Source organism: Nannospalax galili, unplaced genomic scaffold (assembly GCF_000622305.1).
Source record: "Nannospalax galili isolate Female #2095 unplaced genomic scaffold, S.galili_v1.0 scaffold60, whole genome shotgun sequence".
In the NCBI taxonomy this organism is placed as follows: Eukaryota; Metazoa; Chordata; class Mammalia; order Rodentia; family Spalacidae; genus Nannospalax; species Nannospalax galili.
In genome coordinates, this window is record NW_008346989.1 from 1,745,915 (window position 1) to 1,758,315 (window position 12,401).

Below are 12,401 nucleotides of genomic sequence, written 5' to 3' on the forward strand. Positions count from 1 at the left end.
TCCTTGATCAAGAGGTCAGATGACCCACCACCATTACAGGATTAAAGACGTGCACCACCACATCCGGCCCCAATTTTCTTTTTTAAAAAAAATATTTATTATTTTTGTTTTATGTGTATGAGTGTATTGCCTGTATGTATGTGAGGGCACCCGTGTCATGCAATGCCGAGGAGGTCAGAAGAGGGCTTCGGATTCCCCTGGAACTGGAGTTAAGGACAGTTCGTAGCTGCCATGTGGGTGCTGGGAATAGAACCCGTGTCCTCTGCAAGAGCAGTCAGTGCTCTTAACGGCTGAGCCGTCTCTCCAGTCTACAGCACATTGTCTTTATCCACTTTTGGTAAGCATAGGCTGATTCCATATCTCGGCTATTATGAACAGTGCCTCAATGAACAAAGATGTGCAGATATCTCTGTTTGCTGACTTTGATTGCTTTACATATATACCCAAAATTGGTACAACTGGATCACTGTTAGTTTCCTTGATAATAGCCATTCAAATTGGAGTGGGATGGAATCTTAACATAGCATAATTTACATTTCTATGGTGGCTAAGGATGTTTGAACCTCTTTTCATTTGTTGGCCATTTAATACTTTTTTTTTTTTTTTTTTGGTCCTTTTGAGAAAGGATCTCCCTGTAGCCCCAGCTGTCCTGGAACTCACTATGTAGACCAGGTTGGCCTTGAACTCACAGAGATCTATCTACCTGCCTCTGCCTCCCAAGTGCTGGGATTAAAGGCATGGGCCGCCACACCCAGCTAATGCAGAGTCTTAAGTACTAAGAGTCAGTGACTGTTGAGTGCTCAGCCCTATGTGGGATATATGGGTAATATAGATATATCACCCCTTCCAAGGCTTGGGAACACCCATATGGTGGCTAACAACCATCTGTAACTCTAGTTCCAAGGGATCTGATGCCCTCTTCTGACATCCACAGGTATTCATGACATGGGTGCACCTACCTACATGGAAGTATTACGCTTATATACATAAAAAATTAAAAATATTTTGTTTTAAAGTATAAATGGCCGGTCATGGTGGTGCACACCTTTAATCCCAGCACTCGGGAGGCAGAGGCAGGCAGATCTCTGAGTTCAAGGCCAGCCTGGTCTACATAGTGAGTTCCAGGACAGCTGGGGCTACAGGAGACCCTGTCTCAAAAAGACTCTGCATTAACTATTGTCCACCGAAAGCAGAAGCTTCTCTGACTAAGGTTGAGAGTCCCACTGGTTTAATTGTTGGCATTCCTCTGGACTCTTTTTGCATTCCTTCCACTCCTTTGGGATTGTCATCAGGCTTAAGAGTACTGAACCATCTCCCCATCTTGCTGCTTTACCAGCTTTTTGGAATACAAGTTTTCAAAGTATTCTTTGGTATCTATTGTAATGTTTCCCTTTTCATCTCTAATTTTTACTTGGGTCTTCTCTTTCTTTTGGTTAATTTGGCTAAGGGTTTTTGTCTCCATTTCATCAATTTCTACCCAAATCTTTCTTGCTTTCAAACTAGTAATTTGGTTTTGACTTGTTCTTTCTCTTTGACCTTGAGTTATATTATTAATTTATTTAATTTCTCTTGTTTTTTTAAATGTAAGCACATTTAGCTATAATCTTCCTTCTTAGAACTACCTTTGCTGTTTTCAAGAGATTCTTTTAAGTCGTATTTTCATTTGATTCTAAGCATTTTTAAAATTCCCTCCCTGATTATTTTAGTGGCCCACTGTCTGTTCCATAGTGCATTGTGGGGCTGGAGAGATGGCTCATCTGTTAAGAGCACTGACTGCTCTTGTAGAGGACCCAGTCTCAAATTCCAGCACCCACTTGGTGGCTAACAACCTTCTATAACTCGTTTCAGGGAATCTGATGCCCTTTTCTGGCCTCTGCAGGCATTGCATGACATGAGTGTACTCACACACATCAAATAAATGAAAATAAATTTTTTTTCTTTGGTCTTTTTTGAGATAGGATCTCCCTGTAGCCCCAGCTGACCTGGAACTCACTACATAGACCAGGCTGGCCTTGAACTCACAGAGATCTGCCTGTCTCTGCCTCCTCAGTGCTGGGATTAAAGGCATGTGTCATCACACCCGGCAAATAAAAATAAATTTTTAAAAACTGTATTTTTCAATTCTATGCATCAGTATTGTTTCTTACTGATTTCTAGTTGATCCCATTGTGATTTGATAAGATGCAATAAATCACTTTGAATTTTTTTTAAATTTGTTAAGACTTGCTTTATGGCTTAACCTGTAGTTATATTTTACAGAAAGTTCCATTTACTGCTGAGAAAAATGTGTATTCTCTTTCTGCTTGCTGGAATATTCTGTAGATATCTGCTAAAGCCATTTGATCCATGGTGCAGTTTAACTCTGGTTTCTTTATCCTTTTTTTTTTTTTTTTTGGATGTTCTGTTGATGATAGTAGGGTATTGAAGTCACCCCTATTATAGCTGCATCTGCCTGTGTCTTTATGTCCATTGTGTTTGTGAAATTGAGTGCACCAACATTTACAACTGTCATATCCACTTGATGGATTGTTCCTCTCTTCTAATTTTCACTTAAAGCCTATGTCAGAGTACTTCCCCTGCTTGTTGTCAGTTTACACTTGCTTTGTATATCATTTTCTATACTTTCACTTTGTTTTTGCAAGTAAAGTATGTTTCTTACATAAAACAGTGATTTTTGTTTGTTTTTATAATCTGGTTTGTGTCTTTCACTTAGAGAGCTAACACTATTTACATTTAGGATTATTACTGAGAAACATCTAGTTTCTGTAATGACATTGGTTCTTTTTCTGGTTGACTTTCTCCTATTCATACTATGAGTTAACTGATTTACTCAGTCTAAAATGTCTGATTCTTTGTTGGCTCTCTTTTTTCTCTGTATATAGGATTCCTTTAATTATCTTCTGCAGTGCTGGTTTAGTGCTCGTGGGTTGTAATACTTGGAAAGGTCAAAAAAGAACTTTGTTGTTGGATATATATAGTAGTCTCTCTCTTTTTTTTTTTGGCCTTTTGAGACAGGGTCTCCTTGTAGCCCCAGCTGTCCTGGAACTCACTATGTAGACCAGGCTGGCCTGGAACTCACAAAGATCCACCTGCCCCTAACTCCCAAGGGCTGGGATTAAAGGCGCCACCATACCCGGCAGTAGTCTCTTTTTTATTATTACTTTTTATTTTATGTGTGCGAGTTCATTGCCTGCATATATGTAAGTGCACCTGTGTTAGGTGATGCCTGCGGAAGTCAGAATAATGCGTCAGATCCCCTGGAACTGGAGTTAGAGATAGTTGTTAGCTGCCATGTGGGTGCTGGGAATTGAACCTGGGCCCTCTGTAAGATCAGTGTTCTTAACTGCTGAACCATCTCTCCAGCCTCTGGATATAGCACCATTCCCTAGGTTAAGATCATCAACTGTTTAAAAAAGAGAAATTGCTGAGCATGGTGGTGTACTTGGGAAGCAGACTCAGGTGACTCTCTGTGAGTTTAAGGCCAGCCAGGGATTCAGAGTAAAATCCTATCTCAAAAAAAAAAAAACGCGTGGGGGTTGGGGGATAGGATTGGCTGTGACCTCCCTGCAGTGATGGATAGTACTTGGAACTATGAACCAAAATAAATCCTTACTTCCTATATTAGTCACTTTTCTGTTGCTGTGATAAGAAACACCATGACCAAGGGAACTTATTAAAGGAAGAGTTTATTTAGCTTACAATTCCAAAGGGGCAAGAGTCAGTACATCATGGCGGGGAGGCATGAGGTGGCTAGAGGAGGAGCGGAAACTAAGCTCTCACATCTTCAAGCAGGCACAGGAAGCAAGAGAGCAACTTGAGATCTGCCAAGCCTTAAAAACTCTAAGCCTGCCCCCAGTGACGTGCTTCCTCCAGCATAGCCACACCTTCTAAGACCTCTCAAAACAGCACCACCAACTGGGGACAAAATGCCCAAATACTTGGAGACTACGGGGGACATTCTCATTCAAACCACCACACTTCCTTAAATTGCTTTTGTCAGAAAAAATAGGAATCCTACACAGAGAGTAAAAAAGACAGTCAAGAGCTCAGGAAAGAGTAAGTTTTTTGAGAGAAATAGATGAACAAATGAGAACCAAGAATCTAAGGAGGCTAGAAAGATGGTTCAGTGGTTAAGAGTACTGTCTAGTCTTTCAGAGGATCCAGCTTCAGGTCCCAGCACCCACCTGGTGACTCAAAACTGTTCATAACTCCAGTTCCAGGGAATCCAATGCCCTGTTCTGGCCTCTACGTGCATGCACTTATATCCATGCAGGCAACACACTCATACACATTAAATTTCTTTTTAAATTAAAAAAAAAAAAAATCAAGGTAAGACATCCATCACTACTTTGTTGAACACTTATTTCATTGGTATGACTGTGGACTAAGGTATTGTGTATCATGATAGCCGATTGTCATTAGGTAGAGGAAACAGTTCTACATCAACACTGGTATTTCTGGGCAGCAATTTGTGCCTCTGTTGGGATAGATATTTCTTGTTTTATCTGCAGCTCTTAGTTATCAAACTTCTCCTAAGGGCTCAATCCTAGCACCACTCACAGGAGAAAACCACTATAACAGCTATAACATTAAATCAAACAAGATACTGAAATACAGTAAAAAGGCAGGCATGGTTGTGCTGCTTAAATTCAAGTATTTGGGAGCTGAGGCAAGAGGATCAATTTGAAGTCATCCTTGGGAGTTCCAGGCCAGCCTGGGCTACATGCGATCCTGTGTGAGGGGCAGGTTGAGGGAGAGGGGGAAAGGGGAGAATTAAAGTTAATTAAAGCCAATTTTAATACTACTCTTGAGCATAGAAAAGAATACAGCAAAAAATTAAAATGTAGTATAGAATTTTTAAATTAAGGTAAAAGTAATAGATGAATGAAATAAAGGAATGGGTAGGGAAAGGGGAAGAAAGTGAATTAAGGTTAGGCAAAAGGAAAGAGAAGAAATGAGAAAACTATTAGGAAATGTGAGAGAAAAGATTGGAATTTCAAGAGATTAAAAAAATCTACCAAATGAAGTACAGAAACAAAATTAGATAAATGTAAGAAGAGAAATAAAAACTAAAACACTTAAAAAGACACTTTTAAATACATTGATGGGAACATCAGGCAGGTGCTGGAATAGCAAAGATAACTTGGCCCAGAACTTACAGCATTCTAGCTTTCCACAATCACAGAGATTCTAATCAGTCAGCCTTGTACAGTCTTTAACATAGGTGCAGCTTTTTTTCTGGAAACTTTAGTTCATACCTTTTTAATGCTTCTTTCTGATCATTTTAGCGTTTTGCTGCTGTCATCATGAGGATAAGAGAGCCACGAACCACTGCTCTGATTTTCAGTTCTGGAAAAATGGTGTGCACAGGAGCCAAGAGGTAGCCTTAAGGAATTCTTCTGGTATATGTATTACAAAAGGAAAGGGATAGCCCATGGTTTCTATTATTAGGCTAGAACTTAAAATTTATTCCTTTTTATTTTATGTGTATTAATATTTTGCATGCATGTAAGTATACCTGTGTCATGTAATGCCCAGAGGCCAGAAGAGGGCATCAGATTTCCTAGAACTAGAGTTACAGGTGGTTGTTAGCCTCTATGTATGTACTAGAAACCAAACATGGTTCCTCTGCAAAAGCAGCCAGTGTTCTTATCCGCTAAGCCAACTCTGCAGTCCGTAGGCTTGTACTTTTAGCATGTCACTTTAAAATGTGGTCCTAATCACTTACAATAGCTTTGATTTTCATTTTCTTCTTACTCTTTCTCTCATTGTCATCTGCATTCTGCTTTACTTATGAAAGCTCTAAGTTGGAAACTTAAAGTTTTATCCAGCACTGGTATAAGAATGGACAGAGATTTGATGTGGATAGAATTTGTGCATTCTTTGCTATTAAATCTCATTAATATTTTTCTGTAAAGGCGAAGTTTTCATCTCAGTAGAAATTTGTGGATCAGAGTATAGTAATGGGCTGGAGAGATGGCTCAGCAGTTAAGAACACTGGCTGTTCTTGCAGAAGCCTGGGTTCGAATCCCAACACACATGGCAGCTAACAATTGTCCATAACTCCTGTTCCAAGGGATCCGACAGCCTCTTCTGTCCTCCGTGGGCATTGCACGACACAGGTGCACTTACCTACATGCAGGCAATACACGCATACACATAAAAATAAGGATTTTTTTTTTTAAAAAAAAAGAATATAGTAACAGCAGTGATCATGGTAATGGAACCACATGTCATGTCATATCCCTAAAACCAGGGCTGTCAGTATTGTAGCAAGTGGAAGGCCGATGTGTTGGTAGGCTTAAAGTTTCTGTTAAGGACATAGGAATTCTTAAGATTCCTTATAACTTATTCATCTAATAATTCCATTAGCCTTCTATACAAGTAAGTCATTGTTTTCTTTTTTATAGTGAAGAACAGTCTAGACTAGCAGCAAGAAAATATGCCAGAGTTGTGCAGAAGTTGGGTTTCCCAGCTAAGTTCTTAGACTTCAAGATCCAGAACATGGTGGGGAGCTGTGATGTGAAGTTCCCCATAAGACTGGAAGGCCTTGTGCTGACTCACCAGCAGTTCAGTAGGTAAGTATGAGATGTATTGGGATTACTTCAGCCAACAGTCTACACCAGCATCATTTAGGATAAAGCACATGCAAGACATTCAGTATGTAAGCACAGGATGTAGTTGGTTATGCTACATGGAAATAATAAGGTGCCACTGCAGTTGTGCTTTTGCCCTTCCTGTGTCACTTAAAGACACCCAAACACCCCTTCACTGGACTGACTTGCATTTCACTTGGTGCTTTATCATTTTGTTGTTCAGTAAATATTTTAAATTCATGAATTAAATCTGTAACTTCTATCACTTTTCTACTAGTTTGAATCTTTTTGTGATAATTTTTATCAACGTTAGATCTATTATATCAGCAAAGTGTAAAGATGAACAGCAGAAATATCCTGTCCACTACTTTTCACTGGCACCTGCTGTTCACATTTGCTTAGCATCCCCCTCATAGCCTTCTCTCACCATGTTTTCTGTGTACAGCCACACTAGCTCACCATACCCCCCCAGGCTCACCAAATTCCTCTTGCTCCAGGGTCTTTGCACATGCTAGTCTCAGTTTGCTTTTCTCCATAGAAACTCCCAATTGAGTTTCAGATTTTCACCCAAGTTGCTGTTCCTCAGATAAACCTATCCTGAGTTTATCTCCAAGTCATACACAAATAACATGAGAAAAGAGAGATCCTTTTGACAGTCTTAACTAATAAAGCTGAGATCACTAGGTTACAATTACATTAATTAATGTCCATTCAGGCAGATGGCATAGTCAGGGAATAAGTTCATTTCAATAGTATATCACTTTGATTAAGTGATCTGGTTAGAAACTGAGCTAGAAAATTTTCTATTTAGAGAAGTGAGATATGATTAAAAGGCAAACTGTTACTATCCATTTTTTGTTTTGTTTTGGTTTTTTTTTTGAGACACATTCTCCCTGCTTCCAGAACACTGAGACTAAAGACATGTGCCATCACACCCAGCTATTATCAGCTCTTAAGAGTAAATAAACTGCTATACCTTGACTTGTCTGGAATGAATCTGGGTGAGGATCAGAGAACAGAGGTATAAGCTGTCATTTTAATATCAAAGAAATCTACATTCGGTGGAATAGCATCAAGTGATAGGAGGACACTTAGCAGTAGTTAATCATCATGTCCATGGCACATGGGCTCTTGCCAGGTAAAAGTGTGCTCTCCTGTGTGCTCTACTTGTGGATGGGTGGCTTGTTTATTCAGTATTTCGGACATGAGGCGTCTAGTATCTAGAAACATGAGGAACTTGTGATTTCTAAACTGTTTTTCCAATTTTCCTTCTAGCTATGAGCCAGAATTATTCCCTGGATTAATATACAGAATGATCAAACCCAGAATTGTTCTCCTTATTTTTGTTTCTGGAAAAGTTGTATTAACAGGTAAGTTTTGCAAAGGGAACTAGCATCTCAAATTTTGAGAATTTTTGAGGATGGCATTTTCTGTTGGGAGAGTTGTCTAGCAACTTGTAAAGATGCCTTTTGTTTGTTTTCCATCTTAACCTTCATGAGAAATGGGGAAGAGAACAGCAAGTCCTGCTGCAGTTTGTGGCCCTCAGCTATGTCTGGGCACCAGTAGTAGCCTGATGATGGCAGTGGGCAGGGAAGGTACACTGATAAGCAACCATTTTCAGTTGGAATTAGCCCTCTGGAACTAATAACTGGGTTATTGAGTGCCATTCTTAAATAAGAAAGTTTGAGATCTTAGTTAAAAGCAGCAATTGGGAGAATGTTTCAGTCCTCAGTGCTTGTGAGTTACATTGCTGAGGACCAACTGTGGGAAGGAACTGTGGACTAGGGGTGGGATCTGTTCAAGGTCTAAATGTAGGGAGGAACTGGTGGACCTGAAGTCACCATGTGTATTACTTTTATAATTAAAAGATCATGTTAAGAAAATACTGTTTAAAAACAAAGCTGACTCCTTTATTCCCAATACTTGGGAGTCAGGCAAGGCTACCTCTGTGAGATGAAGGCTAGCCTGGTTTATCTAGTGATTGCCAGGCCAGCTGGAGCTAGAGGGAGACCCTGTCTCAAAAACAGACCAAAAGAACCAAAACAAAGCTGGAATTGTGACAAAGGATCTTAATAATATTCTAATACCTGTTTGTCCTAATTGAATATGAAAAGAACTATGTATGTATCTTTAAGATAATGATGTTACGTTTTTACTATGCTAAGGAATGTCACTTAACCATCTCATTTTTACTCTAATGTGTCTTTGTAGGTGCTAAAGTTAGAGCAGAAATTTATGAAGCATTTGAAAACATCTACCCTATCTTAAAAGGATTCAGGAAGACCACGTAGTGGCTGTTCTGTACTCCTGCCTCCCCTACCCACTTTTTTTTTTTTTTTAAACCAATCAGTTTTGGTACCTCTGATGGTACAGTTGTGAGAAAGTGGATGCTCTAGTTACAGGTGGCAGCATCACATGACACTATGTGTCCTACTGCAGGATGCTGGGAATGTTACCTCTGCATTGAGGTCACCCTGCAGCATTACTGTGAGTTGCTTGTTCTGTACTGATATTTGGGCAGCACTGCCCATTTATTTATATTCAGATTTTAAACACTGCTGTTGACAAGTTTGTTGGTTTAAGGGACAGAACTTTTTTCAAGCAGCCTGTACAATTAATTGGACTTTTTGTTTTGTTTAACTTTTCCCCATAAACCACAATTTTTATATTTCTACCAGAAAAGTAAAAATCTTTTTTAAAAATGTTGTTTTTCTAGTTCGTTAAGTCTTAGGACACATTCCACCTTTTCATTATTGCAGGACAGAATAGTTGTATTAATGAAAGCAAATGGCTATACATACTTTCCTTTCTTCAGTATTCTGCACAAAACAATGAAGCTTGTAAATTGTTAAATTTTTGTTATACCTTGTAAGAGTTATGTGAACATACTGTCAAAAAAATTTTATTTTAGATATAATGCCTAAGACTATTTTGTTGTTTGCTTGTCATTTTTTGCTTAACATCTTTTGTCTGTTATAGTGAAAATGGACATGCCACAATGCACTATCAATTGTGATCCCCATTGAGCACTCCTGCTTCCTAAATAGTCCATGGTGTCTGGTGTCTTCACCAGACCAGTTGTTTTGTTCCTTTTTGAGGCCTTTGCCCAAGGTTCTGTAGCTAGTAAAAGACAAAGGGGGACTGCAAGTTCCTCAGGTATGGAATCTGGTGCCTTGTGCCTAGACTGCTAGTCCTCTGGTATAGCACTTTGTTGAGGGACTTTTTTTTTCATGAAATACCAGGTAGGCATTTGGTTTTTTTGGTCCTTTTTTGAGACAGGGTCTCCCTGTAGCCCCAGCTGTCCTTGAACTCACAGACATCCGCCTGCCTCTGCCTCCTGAGTGCTGGGATTAAAGGCATGCGTGACCACGCCCAGCTCCAGGTAGACATTTGTAAGTCCTTGGGTTATTGGGGGGGGTAGGGTATATTTTTATGCCCTTTTAAATTGTAAAAGTAAATTTGCACAGTTCAGAGGTATGTAATCAGAAAGAAGAGGTCTTTTCTTCCTTTCCCTTCTGCCTATTTCCCCAGGGTCACTTCCAGATTACTGGGGTCTTCTAAACCTTGTTTTGTGCAATTCTGTCCTTTGAGGCTGCTTTTGATCTCATTTTTAGAAAAACACTAAAGCATGTGTTCACTTTGGTGACTTTCATTTTTTCAGTCAGTATTATCAATCCAAGACCATTTATTTGTTCTGTTTTGATAGATCAATATTAGATTCTAACCATAAAAGCAAGTGTACAAAACACCCTTTCTTGGGCTTCCTAGTCATTACTGTTGTCAGTAATGTATGAACTACTTGAAAAGACATCATTCCAGTATTATATCTACGTCTCTCCAAGATGTCTCTCTCCATGTAAATAGGTGTTCTCTATGTTCCCACAGTAAAGTTTATAATTCCTTTCATACACAGCGTTTTCATTTCATAAAAGTTAATGCTTTCAATATACTAGTTTGTTTTAATTTTTCCATAACACTTTAAGGAAAGTGATATGCTGGTATGTTTAATTTCTCCAGTCTTTTAACTGAACTCTTATTACTGTTATAGTTGAGTGCATTTCAACCTAGGCATATAGTCTCTATTTTTAATTTTTTCCCACATTTCAGTACTACCTTTTTATTTTTTTTTTTAAGGCATGTAGTCCAGGTGGCCTTAAACTTAGTGAATCTGCCATCTTAGCTCCTCGAGTAGCTGAGATTATAGGCCTGAGCCAGGGTTTTTATTTAGCCAGTTCTATATTATATATTCTTTTATCCTTATTTTATTAGATACTGGGGATAGACCATAGGACTTTGCTTGCAAGAGAAGTACTCTGATTGATCCACCCCCAGACTAGAACCCTTAATTTTTTTATTATGTGTATGAGCATATTGCCTACATGTATGTGAGTTCATCTGTGTCATGCAATGCCATGGAGGTCAGAAGAGGGCATCGGATTCCCCTGGAACTGGAGTTAAGAACGGTTCGTAGCCACCATGTGGGTGCTGAGAATCGAACCCAGGTTCTCTGCAAGAGCAGGTAGTGCTCTTAACCGCTGAGCCATCTCTCCAGCCCTGAGAGCCCTTAGTTTTTAAGGACGTACTCTCATTGTAAATTTACCGTACATATATTACACATGCAACAGCCTTTTTGAGGAAGTAGTTTTGAAGAGAAAGGGTTTCACTATGTAGCCCAAACTGATTATTCTGTGGCCCAAGGTGGCCTTGAACCCACAAGCCTCCTGTCCCTGCCTCCTGAGTGACTCAGTTATCTCCCTCTTGATACCACTTGTGAATTATCTCAAGGTTCATCCCAATGTACCCAAGTGACTGGACACTGCAACATTCATGCTCATAGTATCTGAGGTTGCCCCCAAATAATAGTTCTTGCCACTTACAAAGACCTTAATGTATTTAGTCTCCCACGGCTATGGGCTATAATGCCAGTTCTAGTTTGTTCTTAGCTACCTCAGATTAAAGATGAACGGCATTTTTTCCTTTAAAGTAGCCTGATAACTGATACATCTCCCCCATAAGAAGCAACAGAGCAGTTTTCCAAATGGTGTTACATGTGTCTTGCGTGCAAATATGGACACTCGTAGGCTACGATTTGTAATATGCCATAACCAGGTAGTCAGTGACACTGGAATATGATGTAACTGCTTGTCAATGACATTAAAATGTAATATGACTTAAGATTATGAAGATTGGTGGTAGCAGTCATTTCCAGGTGGACAGGGATGCTAGGGGTGCATACAACACAACAGGATTAGGGATTTGTCAGTTCTAAAAAAAAAAAAACCCTGAACAAAAGCACTGTTTCAAACTTGTCTTAGTCTTGAGGCAGGTGTCTCCATGTTGGGAATTCACTTGTAGGACTAGAAGGAACCCAAACACGGTTACAATCATAAGACGGCCACTTGCAGGTGATGCAGCATATGGAATATCCCACATTTTTGAAAGCTGATCCCAGGACCTCCCTTGACTTAGGCTGCTGCTTCTGGGGCCAGTTCGTGTACTTGCAAAGGAAAAACTAGGGCCCGGGCCCGTGTCCTTCAGTCTCCTGTAAGCAGGGCCCCAAAGGTCAGCTCTGAAGTAGGACTTCAAGTCCAGGCTTCCTGATCATAAATGCTTCTTGTCCTGCCAACCCTGACACTACTGCTTTTCTTTACTGATTTTCCCTTCATCCTACTCACTAGTCTATTTAATAAAGTCCATTTTTTTTCTCCTGGTTCTGGCATCAGACAAGTCTAGATAGTAGCTACATTATCTCTAGATGTAGGTGTGGAGAAGTGCTTTGAATGTGATAGTGTAACAGTCCATTTT

The 12,401-nt window shown here is 39.6% G+C and overlaps 1 protein-coding gene across 3 annotated transcripts in view; it reads left to right on the top strand.

The window, feature by feature from the left end:
- Tbp (TATA-box binding protein) overlaps positions 1 to 11,776 on the top strand; it is a 34,784-nt gene extending 23,008 nt beyond the window's left edge. For 2 of the 3 annotated variants that reach the window (XM_029568485.1, XM_029568486.1), the window contains 4 exons: positions 5,289 to 5,380; positions 6,411 to 6,578; positions 7,872 to 7,966; positions 8,808 to 11,776. In XM_029568485.1, coding sequence (XP_029424345.1) covers positions 5,289 to 5,380; positions 6,411 to 6,578; positions 7,872 to 7,966; positions 8,808 to 8,887 — 435 coding nt within the window. In that variant the 3' untranslated portion in view covers positions 8,888 to 11,776. The remainder of the gene's footprint in view (positions 1 to 5,288; positions 5,381 to 6,410; positions 6,579 to 7,871; positions 7,967 to 8,807) is intronic. The other variant, XM_008843404.3, reaches the window with a different exon arrangement.
- The last annotated feature ends 625 nt before the right edge of the window (positions 11,777 to 12,401 follow it).